Genomic DNA, 18,551 nt, shown 5'->3' with positions numbered 1-18,551 from the left:
AACATCTCAATGACTTAATAGGTGAAGTAATTTAATATTTTATATCATGATGGCTATATGATTTTAATAATTTATTTGTTATGCATTGCATTTGATTTAATTTTCCCAAAAGAGCTTGCCAACTCGCTTCGTTTAGACTTTGCCAGCTGTTGTTGTTTCACACGCTGGTTTTCTGCTCGCGTTAATTGTGTGTGGAAAAAAAAACAGTTGGAAAAGGGGATAATTAAATATGGCTCCTCCGGCGGCAAGGGCGCGCTATAATGCCAACAAGGCGGACAACCAGATACTCACCAAAAAACCACCGAAACGTCTTAATGGCAACAAAGATGCTGCCGGTGTCGCCGTTGCCGGCAACAAAAAGGAGAAGAAGAAGTGCTTACATACAGCATAATAATAAAATGACAACAATAACAACTAATCACTTTTTATTTTGTTAGTAAAAACTCAGCGACCGCACCAAACGCAACCGATAAGACTCAGTCCAGCCCCAATCCGATTATGCCCAGTGTTCATACGGCCTTCAAAACATTTGTGAGCGCGCGTCTCTGCAGCGCCATTTGGGCGTACATTTCCGACTGTGATGAGACTTTCAATTACTGGGAACCGCTACACTACATAATCAACGGCCATGGTCTGCAGACCTGGGAGTATAGCCCGCAGTTCGGTTTGCGTTCCTATACATATCTGCTTCTGCAAGGCGTTCCTGGTTGGATCTATCAGAAGCTGTTCAATCCAAGTCCGATATTGATTTTCTATATGATTCGCTGCATGCTGGGCTTTGGCTGTGCGCTCATGGAGCGCTTTATGTACAAGTGAGTTATCGTCTTGAAAAGATTGAGCCCAGTTATCCGTGACTTGCTTTGCAGATCTATTTGCCAGGAGTTTGGCATACACGTTGGTCGTCTCTGGCTGATCTTCCAGCTGTTCAGTGTGGGCATGTTTGTGTCCAGCACTGCACTGTTGCCATCCTCGTTTTCTATGTACTTTGGTTGCTCTGCCCTAGCTGCCTGGTGGCAGCAGCGCTACAGCCTAGCCATATTCTTTACCGCCATCTCGGCACTGCTCGGCTGGCCCTTTGCGGCGCTAATTGGAGTTCCACTAGTGCTGGAATTGCTGTTTCGGCAGCGCGATTGGCGCACCTTTATACAGTGGACATTGATCTCTGGCCTAACAATTGCACTGCCCATGATTGCCATCGACACGAAATACTTTGGCAAACTGACCTTTGCGCCCCTAAACATTGTTTGGTATAATGTGTTCACTAGCCACGGACCGAACATCTTTGGCACCGAGCCCCTCAGCTACTACATCCTCAATGGTTTCCTCAACTTCAATATTATTTGGGTGAGTAACAGAGCTAAACTTACAGGGATAGTAGATTCCTCATGGCGTATTTCGCATTTTTAGCTGTTGGCACTCCAATTACCCATTATGCTACTCATGGATTATCTGATTGTGCCCGCCAAGTTTAAGTCGACGCTCAACTTTCCGCGCTACATATCTCTGGCGCCTCTTTATCTCTGGTTGGTGGTTTTCATGGCACAGCCTCACAAGGAGGAGCGCTTCCTGTTTCCGGTGTACCCACTAATCTCCCTCTGTGGCGCCATCACTGTGGACGTCTATCAGCGCATCTTCTTCCGTATCAAGACGCTGGTGTTTAAGATCAAGTCGGGCGTTCACTACTTAGACCACAGCATGTTCATTGCAATTATCGTGATGGTGGCCAGCACTTTATTGGGTCTCTCGCGAGTATTTGCTCTCTATCGGAACTATCATGCGCCAATGGATCTAATGCTGGAGCTCAATCAGTTTAAGAATTCGCCACAGTATCGTCCGGATGAAATCTACAACGTATGCATTGGCAAGGACTGGTATCGCTATCCAGGCAGCTTCTTTTTCCCGGCACGCAATTTCCGATTGCGTTTTCTGAAGTCGGAGTTCCGCGGCATGTTGCCCGCTTACTACACGGAAGGCGCCAATGCCACCCAGGTGGTGCATCCTTATTTCAACGACCAGAACTTGGAAAACGAGCACATGTACTTTGATTACGATCAGTGCCACTTCCTCTTGGACTTCGATGAGGGCAAATACACAACACTCGAGCCGAGCTATTCGAGGCGAACGAAGGACTGGTCTATCATGAAATCCTTGCCATTCCTCATACCGGAAAAATCGCACAAGGTGCTGCGCGCCTTCTACGTGCCATTCCTGACCGACAATCACATAAAATATGGAGATTTCAATCTACTTAAGCGTAAAAAGACGCGCAATGTCAGCTAGAACCTAGAACCAAAAGGATACTTTTCATCTATCTGTCATTAACTAAATTAATGTAATTTATTTTTCCCAAATAAGTTTTCTTTCCTGTTTGGTATTTGGTGCAATTCAAAGTCCTTTTTATATTTCCTGGCTTTAGTCCATAAGTCAAATTCTTTCACTTTTGTTTCGTTACCTAAAAAAATGCATGCCAAAGCTGTACACATTACGCTGAAACGAACTAGAATTTAAGACAAAACATAATAAAAGCAATCGATTCTAAAAATCAGTTTCAAACTACATGTATATAAACCATATTAAGTTCCATGTGAATTTGAAACTTCTCTATGAATCTTAATACCAGTCCTAGTCAATGAATTTTTATATTATCAAATTAGTTTCATAGAGTTTATTCTTAAGCTTGTCGTTAAAAAGTATCGTAAAAAGTGGGTAGCAAAATTGTACAATGGAGTTCGCTTGCTTAAACTACAAGTGCTGGATGTTTACAATGCTATATTTGGTCTACTACATTTACAATGATTGGGCATAAAACCTAGACGCGACTTGGACTTAAGACCTACTGAAGTTTATATTAAGGTAAGCAATATTTACAGGCTGAAATCGTCTCTAGCTTAACTTGTGCTCAACTAGAAATAGACTGTCAAATTGTTTTCGGATGAGCCCATCGTATCCGACGCGGTCATCAGATTGGAAGCAGCTGCACCCCCATTCACAGCCCCATTTGCCGTCGTGGTGATCGTCGTGATGCCTCCCGTCACAGCGGCCACCGTCTTGCGATTGTTGTTCTCCGGCGTCGTCTGCTGCTGCTGTTGGCCCTGCTGCGAGAGGGAGTCGTGCTCGATCTCGTCTTCCTCGTAGAGCTGCCCGTTGGCAGAGGCGCGCGATACGATGCCTGGTAAGAAGACTACTTATAGTGAATGTTCTGGGCTGATTGGGATGGTGGGGATTAAATCGGACAATACTTACTGCGCACCGTTGCCGCATAGCTTTCCCGCTGCCGCTCGCGCTCCCTTTCACGCTCTCGCTCCAACAAATTGCTGGCACTGCTGAGCACCATGCTGCTGCTGGCGCCATTTCCCACATGATGCAGCCCATTGTTAATTGGATTGGCCATGCTGATGTTGCTGCTGGGATGCTTCATATGCAGAACGGAGACTCCACCACTGGTGACAGTGGCTCCATTGCCGTTGCCCGCCAGTTTTTCATGTGTCACCAGGTTGGCAGAGGACACGCTACTGTGCGCTTGGCTGTGCACACGATTGCGTCCGAGGCTGAGGCCGCCGGGGCTGCTCTTCCGTTGCTTCTTGGAACGCACGATATAACAGCTGAGCGCCATGATGATCAACAGGAACAGACCCACAATCATCCCAAACATGCCCAGCATGCTGTTGTTCCAGCCGGACTGGGCGAGGGTAAGTCCCTCCATTGTGACGCTGACTGGGACAGAGGTGCTACGTGGCGGTACACCCGAGTCCGTGGCAATAGCAATCAGGTGGACCGTGGACTCGTTCAGACTTTGTAGCTGCTCCGGGCGCATATAAATGTTTCCCGTTGCATCGATTTCGAAGAGACCCGCATGCTGGCCGCGCAACGACAACTCCAGCTTGTCGTTACGATCTCCGTCCGCCGCCTCCACCTTGCCAATTAGCACACCCTCAAAAGAGTCAGTCCGTGACTGCAGTGACTGCTGGAATCGGATTGGAACTATTCATTAATATTTATATTCATTGCATCCCTCTCCTCTAACTTACGCTCTTGGGCACCACAAACTCGTAGTGTGTCTCCCGGAAGCGTGGCTCCCAGTCGTTGACATCAATCACCTCCAGTGTGACCTCGGCCGTCGTGCTGTTGGTAAGACCATCGCTAGCTATGACCTGGAACTCGTGTTTGGTCATCTTCTCGTAGTCCAGCGGCTTTGCCAGCACCAATTCCCCCAGTGAGCCAATGCTGAAGAACTGCGAATTGATTGGATCTGCAATAGTGTACTTCAGGTGCTTGCCAGGCTTGTTGGTGGGCAGGGCCAGGATGCGATTGCCCACAGCCGTGTCCTCGCGTATGCGCATCACAAAGCGTTTCTGAACAAACGCGAGTGAGCTGAGATCACTGTGGGTGCCCGGCCGGGTTAGCTGCACTGTGGTCAGAGCGTATCGGTCCGGATTATCTATCTGCGTAGCCTTGACCACCAGCGTAGCCCCATGCGTAAGGTCTGAGTAACCGATGGGAGCGAGCTGTGTAATCACTCCATTATGTGGATGCACGCGGAAATACTTTGCATCCTGCGATTGCACAATGGTATATTGGATGGGCGCACAGATACCCTCATCCTGATCAACGGCTTTTAAGGGTTCTGGCCGCACTCGCAGCTCGCCAGCCCGACCATCTGCGGGTAGCTCAGCACTGTAGGATTCACGTAGAAACTTGGGATTTTGGTCATCAGCATCTGTTATGACGACACGTAGAAGCGTATCCGAATGCCGTGGGGGTGTGCCCTGGTCCTGGGCTCGCAATTTGACTGTGAAGTTTTGGAGTTGCTCGTAGTCGAGCGCCTTCTTTAGCACCAACGTGCCCTCGAGTGGATTTAGAAATTGCACCAGTTCCGCATATGGACCGGGTAGTACCTGATACTCAACCGTGGAGAAGGGGCCTGGCTGATCGGCATCCTCGGCGCGGGCTCCTTGAAGTATCCGTGTACCGGGCACCGTCACCTCCGAGAGGGTCAGCGTATAGGGTGTGCCAATCCATTGCGGTGCATTATCGTTGACGTCCGTGACGCGGACATTGACGGGAATGACGAAGCTCTGCAACAATAAAGAACAAAGGCTCCACATTGATTAAAGAGTTTAAAGATAAACACCTTTTGAGACCTACGGCGGACTGCCGAGCAAACAAACAATAGGCAAGTCCTGGTCACTGACCCCAAAAATGAGTTCAAAGCGCCAACAGCTTAGGAATACGTGCTTAGCACTAGGCCCTCAATTGCTCCCCAATACGTCCCGCCCTTTCAAAAAACACTGCATATATTTGCATGTTTAGAGGGCTCACAGAGCAACCCCAAAGAAACTACGGAAGTACTAATGGCTAATTTATGGCCACTGCCTAGGCCCACAGTAAGCCACAGGCCTCGTCCTCGTCCTCGTCCTCGTCCTCCTCTTTATCCCAATGGAAGTAAAAGTTTAAGTTGGTTTCTGCTATGTTGATTCTAAAATTGAAATTGGCGTCGTTGTCTGAAAAGTTTTCAATTGTTTATAGAGTACAAGAAATAGCCGCAACTTCTGTAAATTCCCTCCCAATGGGGTTGAATGGGCCAAATGCGAGTGTGAACATTTCGAATCGTGTTTACCCGATTTCATTTAACTACCTCGCTTGTATTGCGAGATTACGCCCCTCAATACAACGGCATACGCATAGCCAACGTCAAAGTCCACTTCCATAGGGAATAAGTGGAGCCAGTGTCGATTTAGGTTAATTGGTTGCCCATTACGTATTGGTGGACTGCATCGCATGAAAGAAGGAATGAAACTTCTGCAGGTGCTGTATGCGTCTAAGAGTTTGACTCCAAGAACATTCGGGGAATAATGTAATTGAACTCCATGTTAGGGTTAATGAAATTGGTCACTAGGCTTTGTTTTTTTTTTTTTTTTTTTTTTTTGACATTTAAAGACAAAAAAAGTAAGAGTAAAAGTGCTCCACTGTGGACTGCCCGACTACGAGCCCAAACCACTATTAATTCGAACAGCATGTTTTTTTTGCAGTGCGCAATGTTTAACACACTATATTGTCAATACTACTAAAGATAACACATACCAATTCATTTCGTCTTAAAGATAATTTTATTCTCTTCATGATGAAAAAAAAAAATAATGCTCTCTTTCCAACAACAACAAAAATATGAGTAATTTACTAAAACGGTATACTTAAGAGATAAGAAAAAATTGACCACTATTAATTCGAACGCTGCGTAAGCTTACCTTAATCTCAAGAAGAGCAAAAAAAACTGCTTGAAACTCCGAATAAGAAATTGAAATAAATTTATAATATTGTAAGGCTCGTGGTGTGCACGTGTATAGATTTAAAATATCAAGACTTTAGCTATACGTTAAGCCCTGAAATTCCAAACTAGACTTATAAAACATATTATACATATTCTTCGATTTTCTAAACATACAAAAATAATCAAATTTTTTTGGACTTACCGGATCCGTCGATCGTCTTCGTATGCAAATGACATTCACATAGATCGACGATGGTCCTCGAAGGCCTTCTTTATCGAGCTCTACCGATAGGACAAGATCTTTGGTCCCTGCCACAATCTGCACGGGCGCGTTCTTCTCTCTTAGCGACAGATTAATGTCGCCGGTGTCCGCATTGGGATCGCCGTTAATTCGCAGTTTGCCAATGATGGAGCCCACTGGAAGATCTTCGGTAGCCAGAAAGCTCTCCGCCGACCCACCGCCCTCTAAATAGCATCTGGAGTCGAGTATGGCTGCGTTTGCAACTGCAGTGAAAATGAAAAAATAAATACATAAAGTGAAACTGTGCAACTCCCATACCACTCTCTCTCTCTCTCTCTTCTCTCCCTCTCTCACACACACACACACTCTCTCGCTCACTCTTTCCCTTTTAGCTGTACTCTATTTCCTGTTAGCAAGCAATTAGTGAGCTTTAAGTAAATTGTAACAGTGTACTACACTGTCCAGCGGCGGACATGTTTGTTCGTACTCTCGATGCGCTCTACTAAGCTTCCGTTTATCTCTCACTCTTTGGCGAACGGTTCGCTGCAATTGGGATGCGACGGCTGTCTACCAAATCCAACTTTGTGTTGAAGACCACAAGCTGCCCGTCAAAGTGTGTATGTATGCACATAAGTACATATGTGTGAATGTGCTTCGGTCTTGCCCAGGCAGCGCCAATTGTATGAATCATAACCTGAGGATTAAATTGCTTCGTCTTTGTCTTTCTGGATAGGCTCTAGTATTTATGAATTCAGTTCGTTATCATATTGATATTTAATCAATTATACAAATTGCTTCACAGACATTTCGTCAGTGCAGGCAAACGGCAAATGCAAGAAATAACTGTTAACTGTGAATTGACGTTTGTTTACAAACTGTGTCTGGCGTTGTCTTATGATCATGCTTATCATCATATCATCATGCAGATCATATTGCACTAAAGATCATATTCAGTTATTTAGATTGCCTTAAGTCACTAAGCAGATAAAACATCTGTCAACCGATAGGGCAGCATGGATAAAACTATTCAACAGATATTCATAAAATCATTTTGATGGTACAGGTATAGGTACAGGTACATGCATACATACATATGTATATTTCCACATACATACATATGCACATGCATACACATGTATGTATTGTATGTACATTCATATGTATATACGACTAACTAATATAGTATACTATTCATGACTGCGGCACTCCAATCTAAGAAAGGAAGGAAACTCAATTTTTGAGCACTGCACTATGTACGTATATATGTATGTAAATCAATTGCATAGGTATATGGATATGTGACAAAGATTTAGTATTTGGCTAAGTACATTAATTGCATTAAATTATTATTAAAAATTAAGAAATAAAATATAATATAACAAACTGTTACTAATGACTAATGCCCATTGATCTTAAGAGCTATGCATGCATGCACTTTTATACCATTCCTAATGCTATGTTAATTATGCTTAGCGGACCCTAATTGCATCATTTAAATACATACAAATGTATAAACACATAAGTATGTAACTATATATGTAGTTGGTATTACAATTCATTCTTACGAAACATATGTAAGACGATGGTATAACACACTTCATAATGACTAACGTACAAAAATTAATTAAAACATAAATAACTGGACTGCGAACTTCCTATAATGTGTTCCGGTTATGTCTTGGACACCCCCTGCCATAAGACGAGTTGCTCAGTAAAGACATACATATGTATGTAAGTACATATGTATGAATGTGTTATGTTCTTTCGAACAACAACGAACGGTTCTGGACAGTGGTTTCAAGAGCAAAATGTTAGGGTTCATCAGATGACCCTGGCGAGAATTTCTCTTTGTAGCATAGCCGTGGACACATCTAAGTGCTGGCGGATGATATACAGTGAGTCAAAAGGTATACGCACACCATCAATATGAAGGTTGCAAACGTTGGCTTTAGGGGAAACTTTTGTGCATGTTTTCATTTCTATATGCATGTATATGTGATAAACAGTCATGCATAGACATGCATTTATATTTCATAAAAAAGCTTAACAAAACATTTTTGAGTCACTGTGCGTACACTAATACATACATACAACAGTAACAACTGACTGAGATGTGGTGAAATCTTCTAGCTTGTTTTTTAGTCTCGTGCCGTCTTCGTTCCAAGATCTTTATTGTAGGTTAATTGTTATGACATTGTGCAATGCATATACATACATATGATAATATCATAAGTACACTTTCTTTGGCAGTTAAATGTTTTGACAATCCATTTAATTGTCAGCTGAAATCATATTTGCAAAATCGGTCCTCACAGTTTTCAGATATGCTGATAAGCCACGTATAACAATTCAATTCACTTTCCTCACAAAAAGGAAAGTCAGTTTATAGATTTCGCATTTATGAAAATACGTGTGCTCTTATTATCGCAATCTACACATTTGTCATGGAATTTCGAACGCGTCAAGAGAAAAACAATGTGAGCATGCAAATATAAAGATAATGCATTCGTAATCTGGAATAGTCTGGCTAGTCCTACTTTCCCCAATCGAAAGTCTGGATGTATGAAAATCGTTATGCCATTACAAAACATTTTCTCAAAACATGTTCTTCATACATAACAAGTTCCTCTACTTGATAAGAGTATTATGGCTTTACTGTAAGTTCTTGAAAATTTTATATTCTAGAATTCTCATGGTTAAAAGCTAACGTGGCACGGCATTAAATATATAATTGGTACTTAACGTAAATTACATGAAAATAAATAGAAAATAACAAGCTGTGGAGCTATGATCTTTAAGCTTGAATAAATTGAAACTTCCAATTATTATTTTTATTTTATTTATTTAATTTTGTTTACCGTCAACGAGCATTACATAGTTTGTTGCACCAGACTAAGACGTTCTTACTAATTTTATTGTTGACAAGTGCCTCGCCAAAAATTGCATAACTGCCTTAATTAGTTTTATAGCAAAACTAATTGGGAGTCACCACAAAAACATAAAGTTCAAATATCTGAAGCGTAAATCCGCGAAAGTAGTTGGACTATATTAGGCAGAGACTAAAGAAAAACACATGAGCAGGCATTACGTAAGCTTCATATGTTTTGTTTGTTTTCGCAAAGAGATGGCGTAAAATAAACTAACTAAATGAAAGTGACTGAAAAATATGAATAAAATAAACAAATTTTAGGCAAGTGTGTGAGAAGCTACCCACAAGAAATATTATGAGGGAGAGAACGATAGAGAGAGTGCCAGATTCAAAGAGAGGTTAGGCTTTGCTGCTGGAGTAAGAAACACACTCGGTTAGCTGGGCAGGGAAAAGTTTCAAAGTTACAAAAACAAAAAACTTAAAAATAAATAATGAAAAAAAAAAAAAAAAAAACAAAGTTCAAGCAACAAATTTGTTCAACGTAGTTGTATGCAATCGGTTTTTGTTTTGGTTTTCTTTGATACATTTTCGTTCAGCTTGATGATTTCCATCATGAAAAATGAAATGTGTTTCGCTCGACGAATATTTGAAAACTGACTTTTGGTTTTCAATGGGCTTTGTGGTTTCAGCTTTTCGGGGCTAAAATTGCCAGCGGCAACGGCAATCTCTGATTGCTCTCTGTACGGTTAAACAACATAAGTATACAAAATATGTCGCAATCAATTCTTGTGGCCCAGGTCAAGCCGACGAACCGGTAAAGAACAGTGACAGCCATGTCATTAAAGTTCCAAATAGAATTTCTTGAGATCTGACATACATAGTGTATCTGCGTAATCAGTGATGTATGACAATGTAATGAACCGATATTAAAGGTACTGAAAACTGGAGCAGTACGTAAATATCTTTCAGAATTACCTACTCCACTTCGAGCGGCGTTCCAGAAAAGGAAAACGCCATTTGCATGAGACCCCCCCTGAAGAGCTCTGGCTACGATTTGCCTATCCGTAAGTCACGTAAATAGTTTTATTCGTCATAAATCGTTGGACCAGAACAATGTTGACGTGTTTTGAAGTCTTAACATTTTACATTAATGTTTTTTTTTTCTGTCTTTTTCTTGTAGAGCTTTTCTCTCATTTATATAGAGCCTGCACGGCGCCAGTTAGTTTTGGAATTTCACTATTTTTCAGTTTATTACTTCTTACTCTTCAGTTTACATGCGGCTAATTATTTTGTTTGTTTTCATAATAACGCAGATGTCAAGAAATCAAGAGTAACGCACCCACAACAACTACTGAAAATGTCAAAGAATTTTGACAGAAAATTTTCTTAAGATATAGCTCAATTAGCGTTTAATTTGCTTACCTTCGGCCAGCCAACAAATTCCACAGATTGCAAAGAAAAGGCACAACTTAATCCACATATTGTGCGCTCTTTTATTTCGGATTGAAATACTCGTTAGTCTTAATGTTGTATATATCTTATATATATATATTTAATTGATCAAAGCAACATAATCAAGCTGGATCAGAGAAATCTTTCTTTAAATTTGCTCAGCTTGCAGTTGAACATAATTTAGGCAATTGAATTTGATTTATTGTTTATTAACTTTGAATTAATATTTTTTTCTGTTTTCCGTGCTGTATTCGTTCGGTATTCTCGCCGTTCACTTTGTTTATTAGCTTTTATTTGGGTAATTTACAATAGTATATATATGTATATACTCATTCACTTATTCACATGAATTCATTTTACACATCACACACATGTATATATAGTACATATAGAATATATTCCATATCAGTGCTAGAGCCGTTTACCATATGAAATTTATGCAAAATTCTCTGTTCTTATTTGAATTATTATCTTTTGCACACCTGTAAATATCAGCGCCGCATATGCTATGTTACTGTGTAGATAATACATGTAAACATTTATATGTATATATGAAATGGGCCTGTAATGTGATATGACCTATAAAGAGTGTTGCGGAGGGCTCTGCCTCTGCAGAGACAGAGAGAAATATCTAGATTATTACAAGATTATTAGCCAGACAAAACATTTTAGCACAGAAACCAAAGCAACTGGAACATTAGCCGAACTCTCAACCGTTCTTTGTCTTCTGCCGTGAGTGTCGCACACATGTCAACCCTCCTGGTCTTCCTCTTCTCGTTATTGTTGTTGTTGGCATTTGTTGTATGTTTCTCGTGTTCGGTTGCCAGCACACATTGGCTGGTTGGCTTTGTTGCTTGCCATTGCAATTGGCGGCATTTTAGCCAGAGTCATTTATTGCCTGGTATTTGCTGCTGTTTCCTTGGTTCCGACATAGCCGTAAATATTTTTCTACGGTATGTACAAGTATTTCCCCATTTGGGAGACTCGACCAGCACCTACAGCCACAGGAAAAAGAGCTAACATGGACTCTGAGCGGGTAAATATTTAAATTGGGTCTGTTTGTCCAGTTTGACTGAAAGCTCACGTTCCGTGTCCAGTCGCTTGGGATAAATCTGACTGGAAAAAAGCCAACCCGGCAGCACTGGTTGGCTGGTGTTTTAGCGCCAGATTTATGGCATGCCAGGAGACGCCGCACACAGCCAAACAAACATTTTTCTATGACCAACGGCACTGGCCAGCGGCCAGGTGGTGGGCAGGTTGGCAGGTTGGCAGGTTGGCGAGTTGGCGCAAATGAAAACGCTTTTGACCGGAAGTCGCGGAAGCGCACTGAAAAAGTCATTCACCTGTGAAAACCTATTTTGCAAGTGCAACGGGGTTTTTAAAAGGATTTTTGACGCTCGTGGCTCTAGTTGAGGCGGAATTACAACTCAGTTTGGGTTAGCAATGAAACTCGGGATATTTACATTTTTTTATACTCAGTAAACTTGGAAAACTTTTCTCGCAATTGAAATAGTTTGTTTTATATTTAATATCTAATAAGTATGGAATAAAAACCGATTTATAAGAATTTAACTTATGATACGCTAGTAATTAATTTTTTGTTCTTATAAATTTTTATTTTTTGGCCTTTGGCCTCTGCACTTTTTAAATGCAATGCAGTTAATTCATTAACTTTAAAAAAAGTGGATTTACACTCAAGGGTCCGATGCAGATTTATGTTATTCACTTTAGCATTGAGCTACTCGTTTTACACATGCGTCCACAACGCGGTCCAAACACAAACTGATTTTCCATAGTGTTGCCAAAGCCCCTGACAACGGCTAAAGCCAACGTACAACAACAGCAACAGCAACAGCAACAGCCTGTAATGCCGGTGCGTTTGCCTTAGTTGCTCAGAAGTTGTTGTTGGTGTTGTTGTTGTTGCTCGTATATTCCTCACGTACATACATATGTGAGCAGAAGTCGCGTCTGAAGACTCTCTGGGTCTGGGTTGTTGTATATTTTGTTATTGCTTTTGCTTTTGCTTTTACTCGCCTTCCCTCCAGTTGTTGCTGCTGTGTTGAAAATGTTTCCACATCACTCGTCAAGCGTTTCCATTTAAGCTCTTCATAAAAACAACAACACAAAAACGTAACGAACAACAACAATGGCAAATGTTGGATAGTAGTGGTTGAAAGCAGATACTATGACTACGTTGGGGACTACGCGCACGCGCCCAAGCTCAAATTGCGACGCTCCATGAATGGGCCAGTCCCGCTCATATATCTACCAATATTGAAGGCACAAGCTCGCACCTCTTCTCCTTCTCCTACTTCTTTAGTACAGACTTACTTGGTCGTTGTCGAATTTAGTGCTCGACAAACCCTTAAGTTTTGGATGCACCTGTAGTATCGTCGTTGCGCTTGGCTGAGCCGGCTTAACTTGAACCCACCCCATTGAGAGAGAGAGGAAGAGGTGGAGCGGACTGGCTCTCTTAAGAGGGAGCGGCAGCCGGTGGCTCTCTGTTTACATTGCAATTTCTCGCCCTGGCAACGGAGGCGTCCTAGTAATTGCCGAGCCGGTTTAAATACCCTCAGCTCATAGAAAATGGATAACAAGTAAGAAAGCTCTAGTCGAGACTGCTCGACTACGAGATCCCCTGAACCCTTGGAGCAATAGATATTTCAATACTTTTTCGCGACTTTCAGCTTACACAAGAAACACGCACACACACACACACACACGCACGTACGCACACACAGGTAAACATACACACACACGCATAAAGACACACATACACACACACACGCATACAGACACAAACGCATACACACACACACATACACACACACATACACATACAAGCAACCACGCATAAACACGCATGGGCTGCAGTGTGCGCTTACTATGAGAACTTAATTGTTTAATAACTTTTTTATGGACGTACGATCTTCATGAAACTTTTAGATTATGATTATAACATGAATATGCATTTAATTGTCAAAGCACAAGTCTCTAGTATTTGAAATACGCTTTTTACAAAAGTGAGGGTGAGGGGGTGAATTTAGAGGTGGGGGTAAATTTTAACAAAAACCGAAATTGTATAAATTGCATATAAGCATACATTAAAAATTTGGAGACTCTAGCAATAAAGGTGTAGAAGATATAATTTTATAACTGGGTTTCGATAAGGTTTTTTATCGATAAAAAAAGATCGGGATGAGTTATCGATTTTTAATGATAAACTTGATATGCGCGCTGTAATTACGGACATTTTAAAAAAAATTTGAAGTCTCTAGCTCTTATATCTTCTGAAATCGACGCGTTCATACATACGGACAGACGGACAGACAGACGGACAGGGCCAAATCAACTCAGCTCGTCACCCTGATCAAGAATATATATACTTTGTGGGGTCTGCCACGCCTCCTTCTCCCTGTTACATACATTTCAACAAAACCATTATACCCTGATTTCCCATTGAAAATGGGTTCAGGGTATAAAAATGGGTATTTTGCTTTGGGTATATAGTACATATTATATACGGACTTCTGCACTATGTAGTCTATTGATCAATCCCTGAAATAATTGGCATATGCATAATTACAATCAGTGTAGATATCTCAAAAAAAAGATTACAAAATATATTCTAGTCAGGCACCAGAGAACTGCAACAAGCCACCGGTACTCAAGGTGCACCGGGTAAATGTTGGGTGATTTTGACACCCGGGTGTTTTCAAACACCGTACAAATGAGTACAATCGCTCGCCTCACAAAAATATTTGAGTGTTTGTGCACACTAGCTGCAAAAGTGAGTAGGTATTTCTTTTGCATATGTGTGTGTGACATATGCCGACGCTTGAGCGTCGAAAGAAAATTGGGTGAAAAGAGATACACAAAAATTGAAGCATACAATGTGTGTGTGTTGAGGTTTCTTTTGTGCATGCCTTCGGTTGAGATGTGTTTTTTTTTTACGTTTGTACTTGTTTACGTACGTGCTGATGGAAATGCGTGCACAATAGGAACAAATAGAAAACAAAAAACAATATTGAAATCAAAAATAACTTTTTTACATTCATTTAATATATTAAATAAACATTATAATGCTGCAGTGCATTCATTTAATTAACAAAATGAAACACGAAGTAAGCTAGGAAGCTAAGAAAGGAGCTAGTGCAAAATCAAAACAACCGTTACTTTGACACACACACCATGCTGCCTGTAAAACACTTGGGTGTCATACATGTGTTTTGTCTACTTGTGTTTGTTACTCATTGCTCTTTTCACACTCTCGCTTTTTTTCTACGTTCGCTGTAAGTGTAAGTGGGACCGGCAAGCGTTGACGAAAAATACTTGGGTGACAAGCAAAAAGAAAACGACACATTGTTGTGAGTGACAGCAAGATATTGCCTACATGAGCAGCACTCATACAATTTTTAAAAGTGTGTTTTTATGATTTGCTGAACCAGTGTTGATTAGCACCGGCACACAAATTTTATTGAGTGTGATTAAGGTGGCAAAAATTGGCACACTTGCAGCTCTCTGTCAGGCACTCACTCCCTCTCCCTTTGCTTTTAGTTTTTTGCTCCTGTATTACTTTTCGTATGCCATGAGTCAGTGACGTTGCATTTGCATTTGCATGTCGTTAATTGCTATGTTTCGAACTGGACGTCGGGCCCGGCTCCTGCTCAGTTCAACCTGTCCCCAAGAACATAATTGCGTTGGCCGTGCGCCCCTTTAGGTAGTTTTGCTTTCTTGGTGTGTGTGTGCTCCGACGATTATTTTGCTATATATACAGTTACATGCTTCCTTTGCATACTTTTAAATGTTTTTTGGGCCATGCTTTCATTCGATTTCTCACAATGGATTTTGCTTTCCTTGAGCAGTGACAGCCAATCCATTTGACTTACTTTATGACCTGCTGGTCGATTATGCTTGCTTTATTGAGCTTTAAATAAAATTGAGCTTTTACTGAAACTGTAATGTCAAAGGTTTACAGAGTTGGTTATTTAACGCTTGCCTGACTGAATTGTGCTTAATTATTGCTTAGATAGTTAGTTAATAGATCACATCAAGTGCCTTCACTAAGGGCTTCATTATAAGATTTTGGCTTAGATTGGAATTCGATTCGACTTATGCATAGCAGTCAGATGAATACTTTAAGAACATCTACATAATAAGAAATTAGCTAAATCTCAACTGGGACTCTATAGTTCCGTATGACCGAACTTATCATAGAAGCGCTCACAGAGTGCCGACAGAGCCTGGGATACCTCCAATCGATATTCGTCTTGGCTGTGCGCGAATCTGTTGCGCACCGTTAGCAGCGCATGCCGCAGAGTAGGACTTTTGGACCAGAGGGGCTTGCAGAGACTTTCGGTGGTCTGTAGTGCATCTATAAATTGCTCGACCACGTCTGCTTGATCCAGCAAGTGTACATAATCTTTGCTGAGAACTGCTTCTAGGGCGGCACAGTAGCCGTTCGACTGCAGCCACGACTCAAACTCGAGTAGCACATATTGCGCCAAGGCTTCTTCTTTGCCTTCGTCGAGGACATGTCTTTTCTCTAGCACTAAATCGCCAATTAAGGTGACTACCTTGGCCTTATTGCGCAGCTCTATGTCTGCACTGCGTAGCAGGCCGATCAAAGCCTGTGTTCCCGAGGTGGAGAGTACACGGTGCTGAGCCAAGGGGAACTTGCGCAACAGAGCGCCGAACGCATGCAGCGCCGTTGAGATTTCGGCGCTGTTCGTCGAGCTCATCATGATTTGTGCCAAATGAGAGCCGAAGTTGCGCTCAAAGACCTTGATCTGTGCCTTGGGATTATTTCCTGCCAGAGCGCCCAGCACTCGCATTGCAGAAACTTTGAGTGCCGTGTTCGTATCGTTCACCACTATTGGGAGTAGAACATCGTCCAGTCCGCCACTGTCGATAAAAACCAGTGCGTTGTCAATCTGATGCAGCATATATTCTAGATTCTCCAATATATTCAACTTGGGCTTCAGCTCTATGTCAAGCGGTGCTTTGCTGAAGTTTCGATATTCTTCTATCAGCTGCACGACCACTTCGGCATCGGTGCGAAAGTTCTTTTGGAAATCCTTATAGGCTTTCCGCAACTCTGCATAGCTGCGCTGTTCCTTTACCTTTCGCACCGACTCCTCAATGAGGTCTGCTTTATATTCAATGGATAAGTGGTCATTTGTCGACCCAGATCCTGATTCGTTGTCGCTGGATTGCGGCTGCAATGCAGTATCACGGTCGCTTGGGTCCAGTAACTTCGCCTCCTTAAGGCCTGTCTGCAGATTTATGCGAACGTGTAGCCCCTTTGGTATGGCCTGACCTAAAAGAAAAGGTATGCTAATTAAAACATGACCCGTAACTGATTGGTACACGTAATAAAAACCTTCGGCTATGACTTGCCATTCATCAGTGGCAACAAATTCGGCGGTTTTGTTTACACGTGTTGATGCCGACACCTGCAGACAGACGAGCATCGAGACAACCGCTAACCTTGTGGTTAATGTGGACATATGCATTATAATTGATTTTAATGTACTGTATTCTTATCTATAATCCAGACTCTATTGTGCGGTTATTCCGCTTTTTATAATACGTTGACAAGCCGTCAGTGATGTACAGAGAACTGCTACATTTTGTATTATCGATAGAATAGCCATCGATAGCAAGAATAATTTCCACTTAACAGTCTGGCTACACTATATTCTTAATCTGAAAGTATGGTCAGCTTATATTTGCAGTATAACAGAATGTAATTCAAATAATATGATTTGCAAAAAATAATCATTTTCATTGTCTTATTCATATATTATTCATATATACATTATGCCATTCAATTACCAAGTCATTATTTGTGACAGCTTAAAATATAAAATAAAAAATTAGTGGAAAGTGCCTCACGTAAAAGTGTAAATTGTATTTAAACTGGTTTTGACACCAACTCATTTGTCGCACTTAACGAGCTTATGCTATTGATATGAATAGCTGGTTTAACATTATAAATCTATTCAAATATATTCATTGGTCGAATGTCAATATCAATAGAACACGCGCGACTTTACATAAATGATTTGGCAATTTTTTGTTTTGTTTTGTTTATATGTCTTTTAATTGTAATCGTCGAATGTAAGCTATGAAAGCGTCTGGGAATTCGTATACCAATCAAAACAAAAACTTTAATAGTTTATACATACATACATATGTACATATCAGTATAAATTATCAAATATTAAGGCGTATGGCACTGGCGCCAATTGAATGTGTAAATAAACATATTGCGGCGCTTCTATTCACGCTTTTCTGACTCGTTCATGACGTAAAAAGAGTATATATAGGAACACTAGAATCAGATAACAAAGTTTAAGAGCTAGAGTCTCTACAGCTCCAAACATATAATAATCTATAATATTTATAATTTATGTATATATGATATAATTTAATACAAGCATATATGTATGTATATGTTCATGTTTGTTCATATAATTTATGTAAAATGTATGTGTGCATATGTTAAAAAAAAAAAAAATCAATATCTTGCATTTTACAGATATATATAAAATTAGTGCTTATCTTTTTTAGTTGATGTACAAAAATATATATTCTCCAGTCGAAATGTCAATATCTATCTTCGAACGGGTATTCTTCAGTCGGTTACGCCCAGCAACTTGCTTTTTTATTTTTTATTTTATTTTATTTTATTATTTTAAAGGTGGCTTCTCTACAGG

At 41.0% G+C, this 18,551-nt stretch overlaps 3 protein-coding genes across 8 annotated transcripts; 1 reads left to right on the top strand and 2 right to left on the bottom strand.

Annotated features, from left to right (window-relative positions):
* The first annotated feature begins 126 nt into the window (after positions 1-126).
* Positions 127-2,556, top strand: LOC6572221 (alpha-1,2-mannosyltransferase ALG9). Its single transcript, XM_001998327.4, has 4 exons — positions 127-372; positions 438-812; positions 867-1,344; positions 1,408-2,556. The coding sequence occupies exons 1-4, from the start codon at positions 230-232 to the stop codon at positions 2,278-2,280; spliced, it is 1,869 nt and encodes a 622-aa protein (XP_001998363.1). The 5' UTR covers positions 127-229; the 3' UTR covers positions 2,281-2,556.
* Positions 2,557-2,654: 98 nt separating this feature from the next.
* LOC6572222 (protocadherin Fat 1) lies at positions 2,655-13,401 on the bottom strand. Of its 6 annotated transcripts, none has more exons than XM_044007669.1 (6): positions 12,523-13,401; positions 10,801-11,344; positions 6,471-6,772; positions 4,029-5,075; positions 3,244-3,964; positions 2,655-3,181 (listed from the first exon to the last, which is right to left on the bottom strand). In XM_044007669.1, the coding sequence occupies exons 2-6, from the start codon at positions 10,856-10,858 to the stop codon at positions 2,904-2,906; spliced, it is 2,406 nt and encodes an 801-aa protein (XP_043863604.1). In that variant the 5' UTR covers positions 10,859-11,344; positions 12,523-13,401; the 3' UTR covers positions 2,655-2,903. The 6 variants fall into 6 exon arrangements, with proteins under 6 accessions (XP_043863604.1, XP_043863603.1, XP_043863605.1 ...); XM_044007668.1 differs by having other exon boundaries at positions 10,801-11,312; XM_044007670.1 differs by having other exon boundaries at positions 10,801-10,957.
* Positions 13,402-15,715: 2,314 nt separating this feature from the next.
* LOC6572223 (nucleotide exchange factor Sil1) lies at positions 15,716-17,465 on the bottom strand. The gene is made up of 2 exons (XM_001998329.4): positions 17,213-17,465; positions 15,716-17,149 (listed from the first exon to the last, which is right to left on the bottom strand). Exons 1-2 carry the CDS (start codon positions 17,343-17,345, stop codon positions 16,017-16,019), a joined length of 1,266 nt encoding a protein of 421 aa, XP_001998365.1. The 5' UTR covers positions 17,346-17,465; the 3' UTR covers positions 15,716-16,016.
* Between the last annotated feature and the right edge of the window lie 1,086 nt (positions 17,466-18,551).

Source organism: Drosophila mojavensis, unplaced genomic scaffold (assembly GCF_018153725.1).
Source record: "Drosophila mojavensis isolate 15081-1352.22 unplaced genomic scaffold, ASM1815372v1 contig_19, whole genome shotgun sequence".
Classification (NCBI taxonomy): Eukaryota; Metazoa; Arthropoda; class Insecta; order Diptera; family Drosophilidae; genus Drosophila; species Drosophila mojavensis.
This window is presented reverse-complemented; position numbering and strand designations above follow the sequence as displayed.

What these genes read in the sequence shown, in the direction of transcription:
- LOC6572221 (XM_001998327.4), top strand. Translation starts at nt 230, where the DNA reads ATGGCTCCTCCGGCGGCAAGGGCGCGCTATAATGCCAACAAGGCGGAC. An exon ending in AACAAAAAGGAGAAGAAGAA is followed by an intron (nt 373 to 437) that starts GTGCTTACATAC and finishes TTATTTTGTTAG; the next exon opens with TAAAAACTCAGCGACCGCAC. An exon ending in TCAACTTCAATATTATTTGG is followed by an intron (nt 1,345 to 1,407) that starts GTGAGTAACAGA and finishes TCGCATTTTTAG; the next exon opens with CTGTTGGCACTCCAATTACC.
- LOC6572222 (XM_044007669.1), bottom strand. Translation starts at nt 10,858, where the DNA reads ATGTGGATTAAGTTGTGCCTTTTCTTTGCAATCTGTGGAATTTGTTGG. An exon ending in GAAGACGATCGACGGATCCG is followed by an intron (nt 5,076 to 6,470) that starts GTAAGTCCAAAA and finishes TTATTGTTGCAG; the next exon opens with AGCTTCGTCATTCCCGTCAA. An exon ending in AGTTTGTGGTGCCCAAGAGC is followed by an intron (nt 3,965 to 4,028) that starts GTAAGTTAGAGG and finishes ATCCGATTCCAG; the next exon opens with CAGTCACTGCAGTCACGGAC.
- LOC6572223 (XM_001998329.4), bottom strand. Translation starts at nt 17,345, where the DNA reads ATGCATATGTCCACATTAACCACAAGGTTAGCGGTTGTCTCGATGCTC. An exon ending in ATGGCAAGTCATAGCCGAAG is followed by an intron (nt 17,150 to 17,212) that starts GTTTTTATTACG and finishes CTTTTCTTTTAG; the next exon opens with GTCAGGCCATACCAAAGGGG.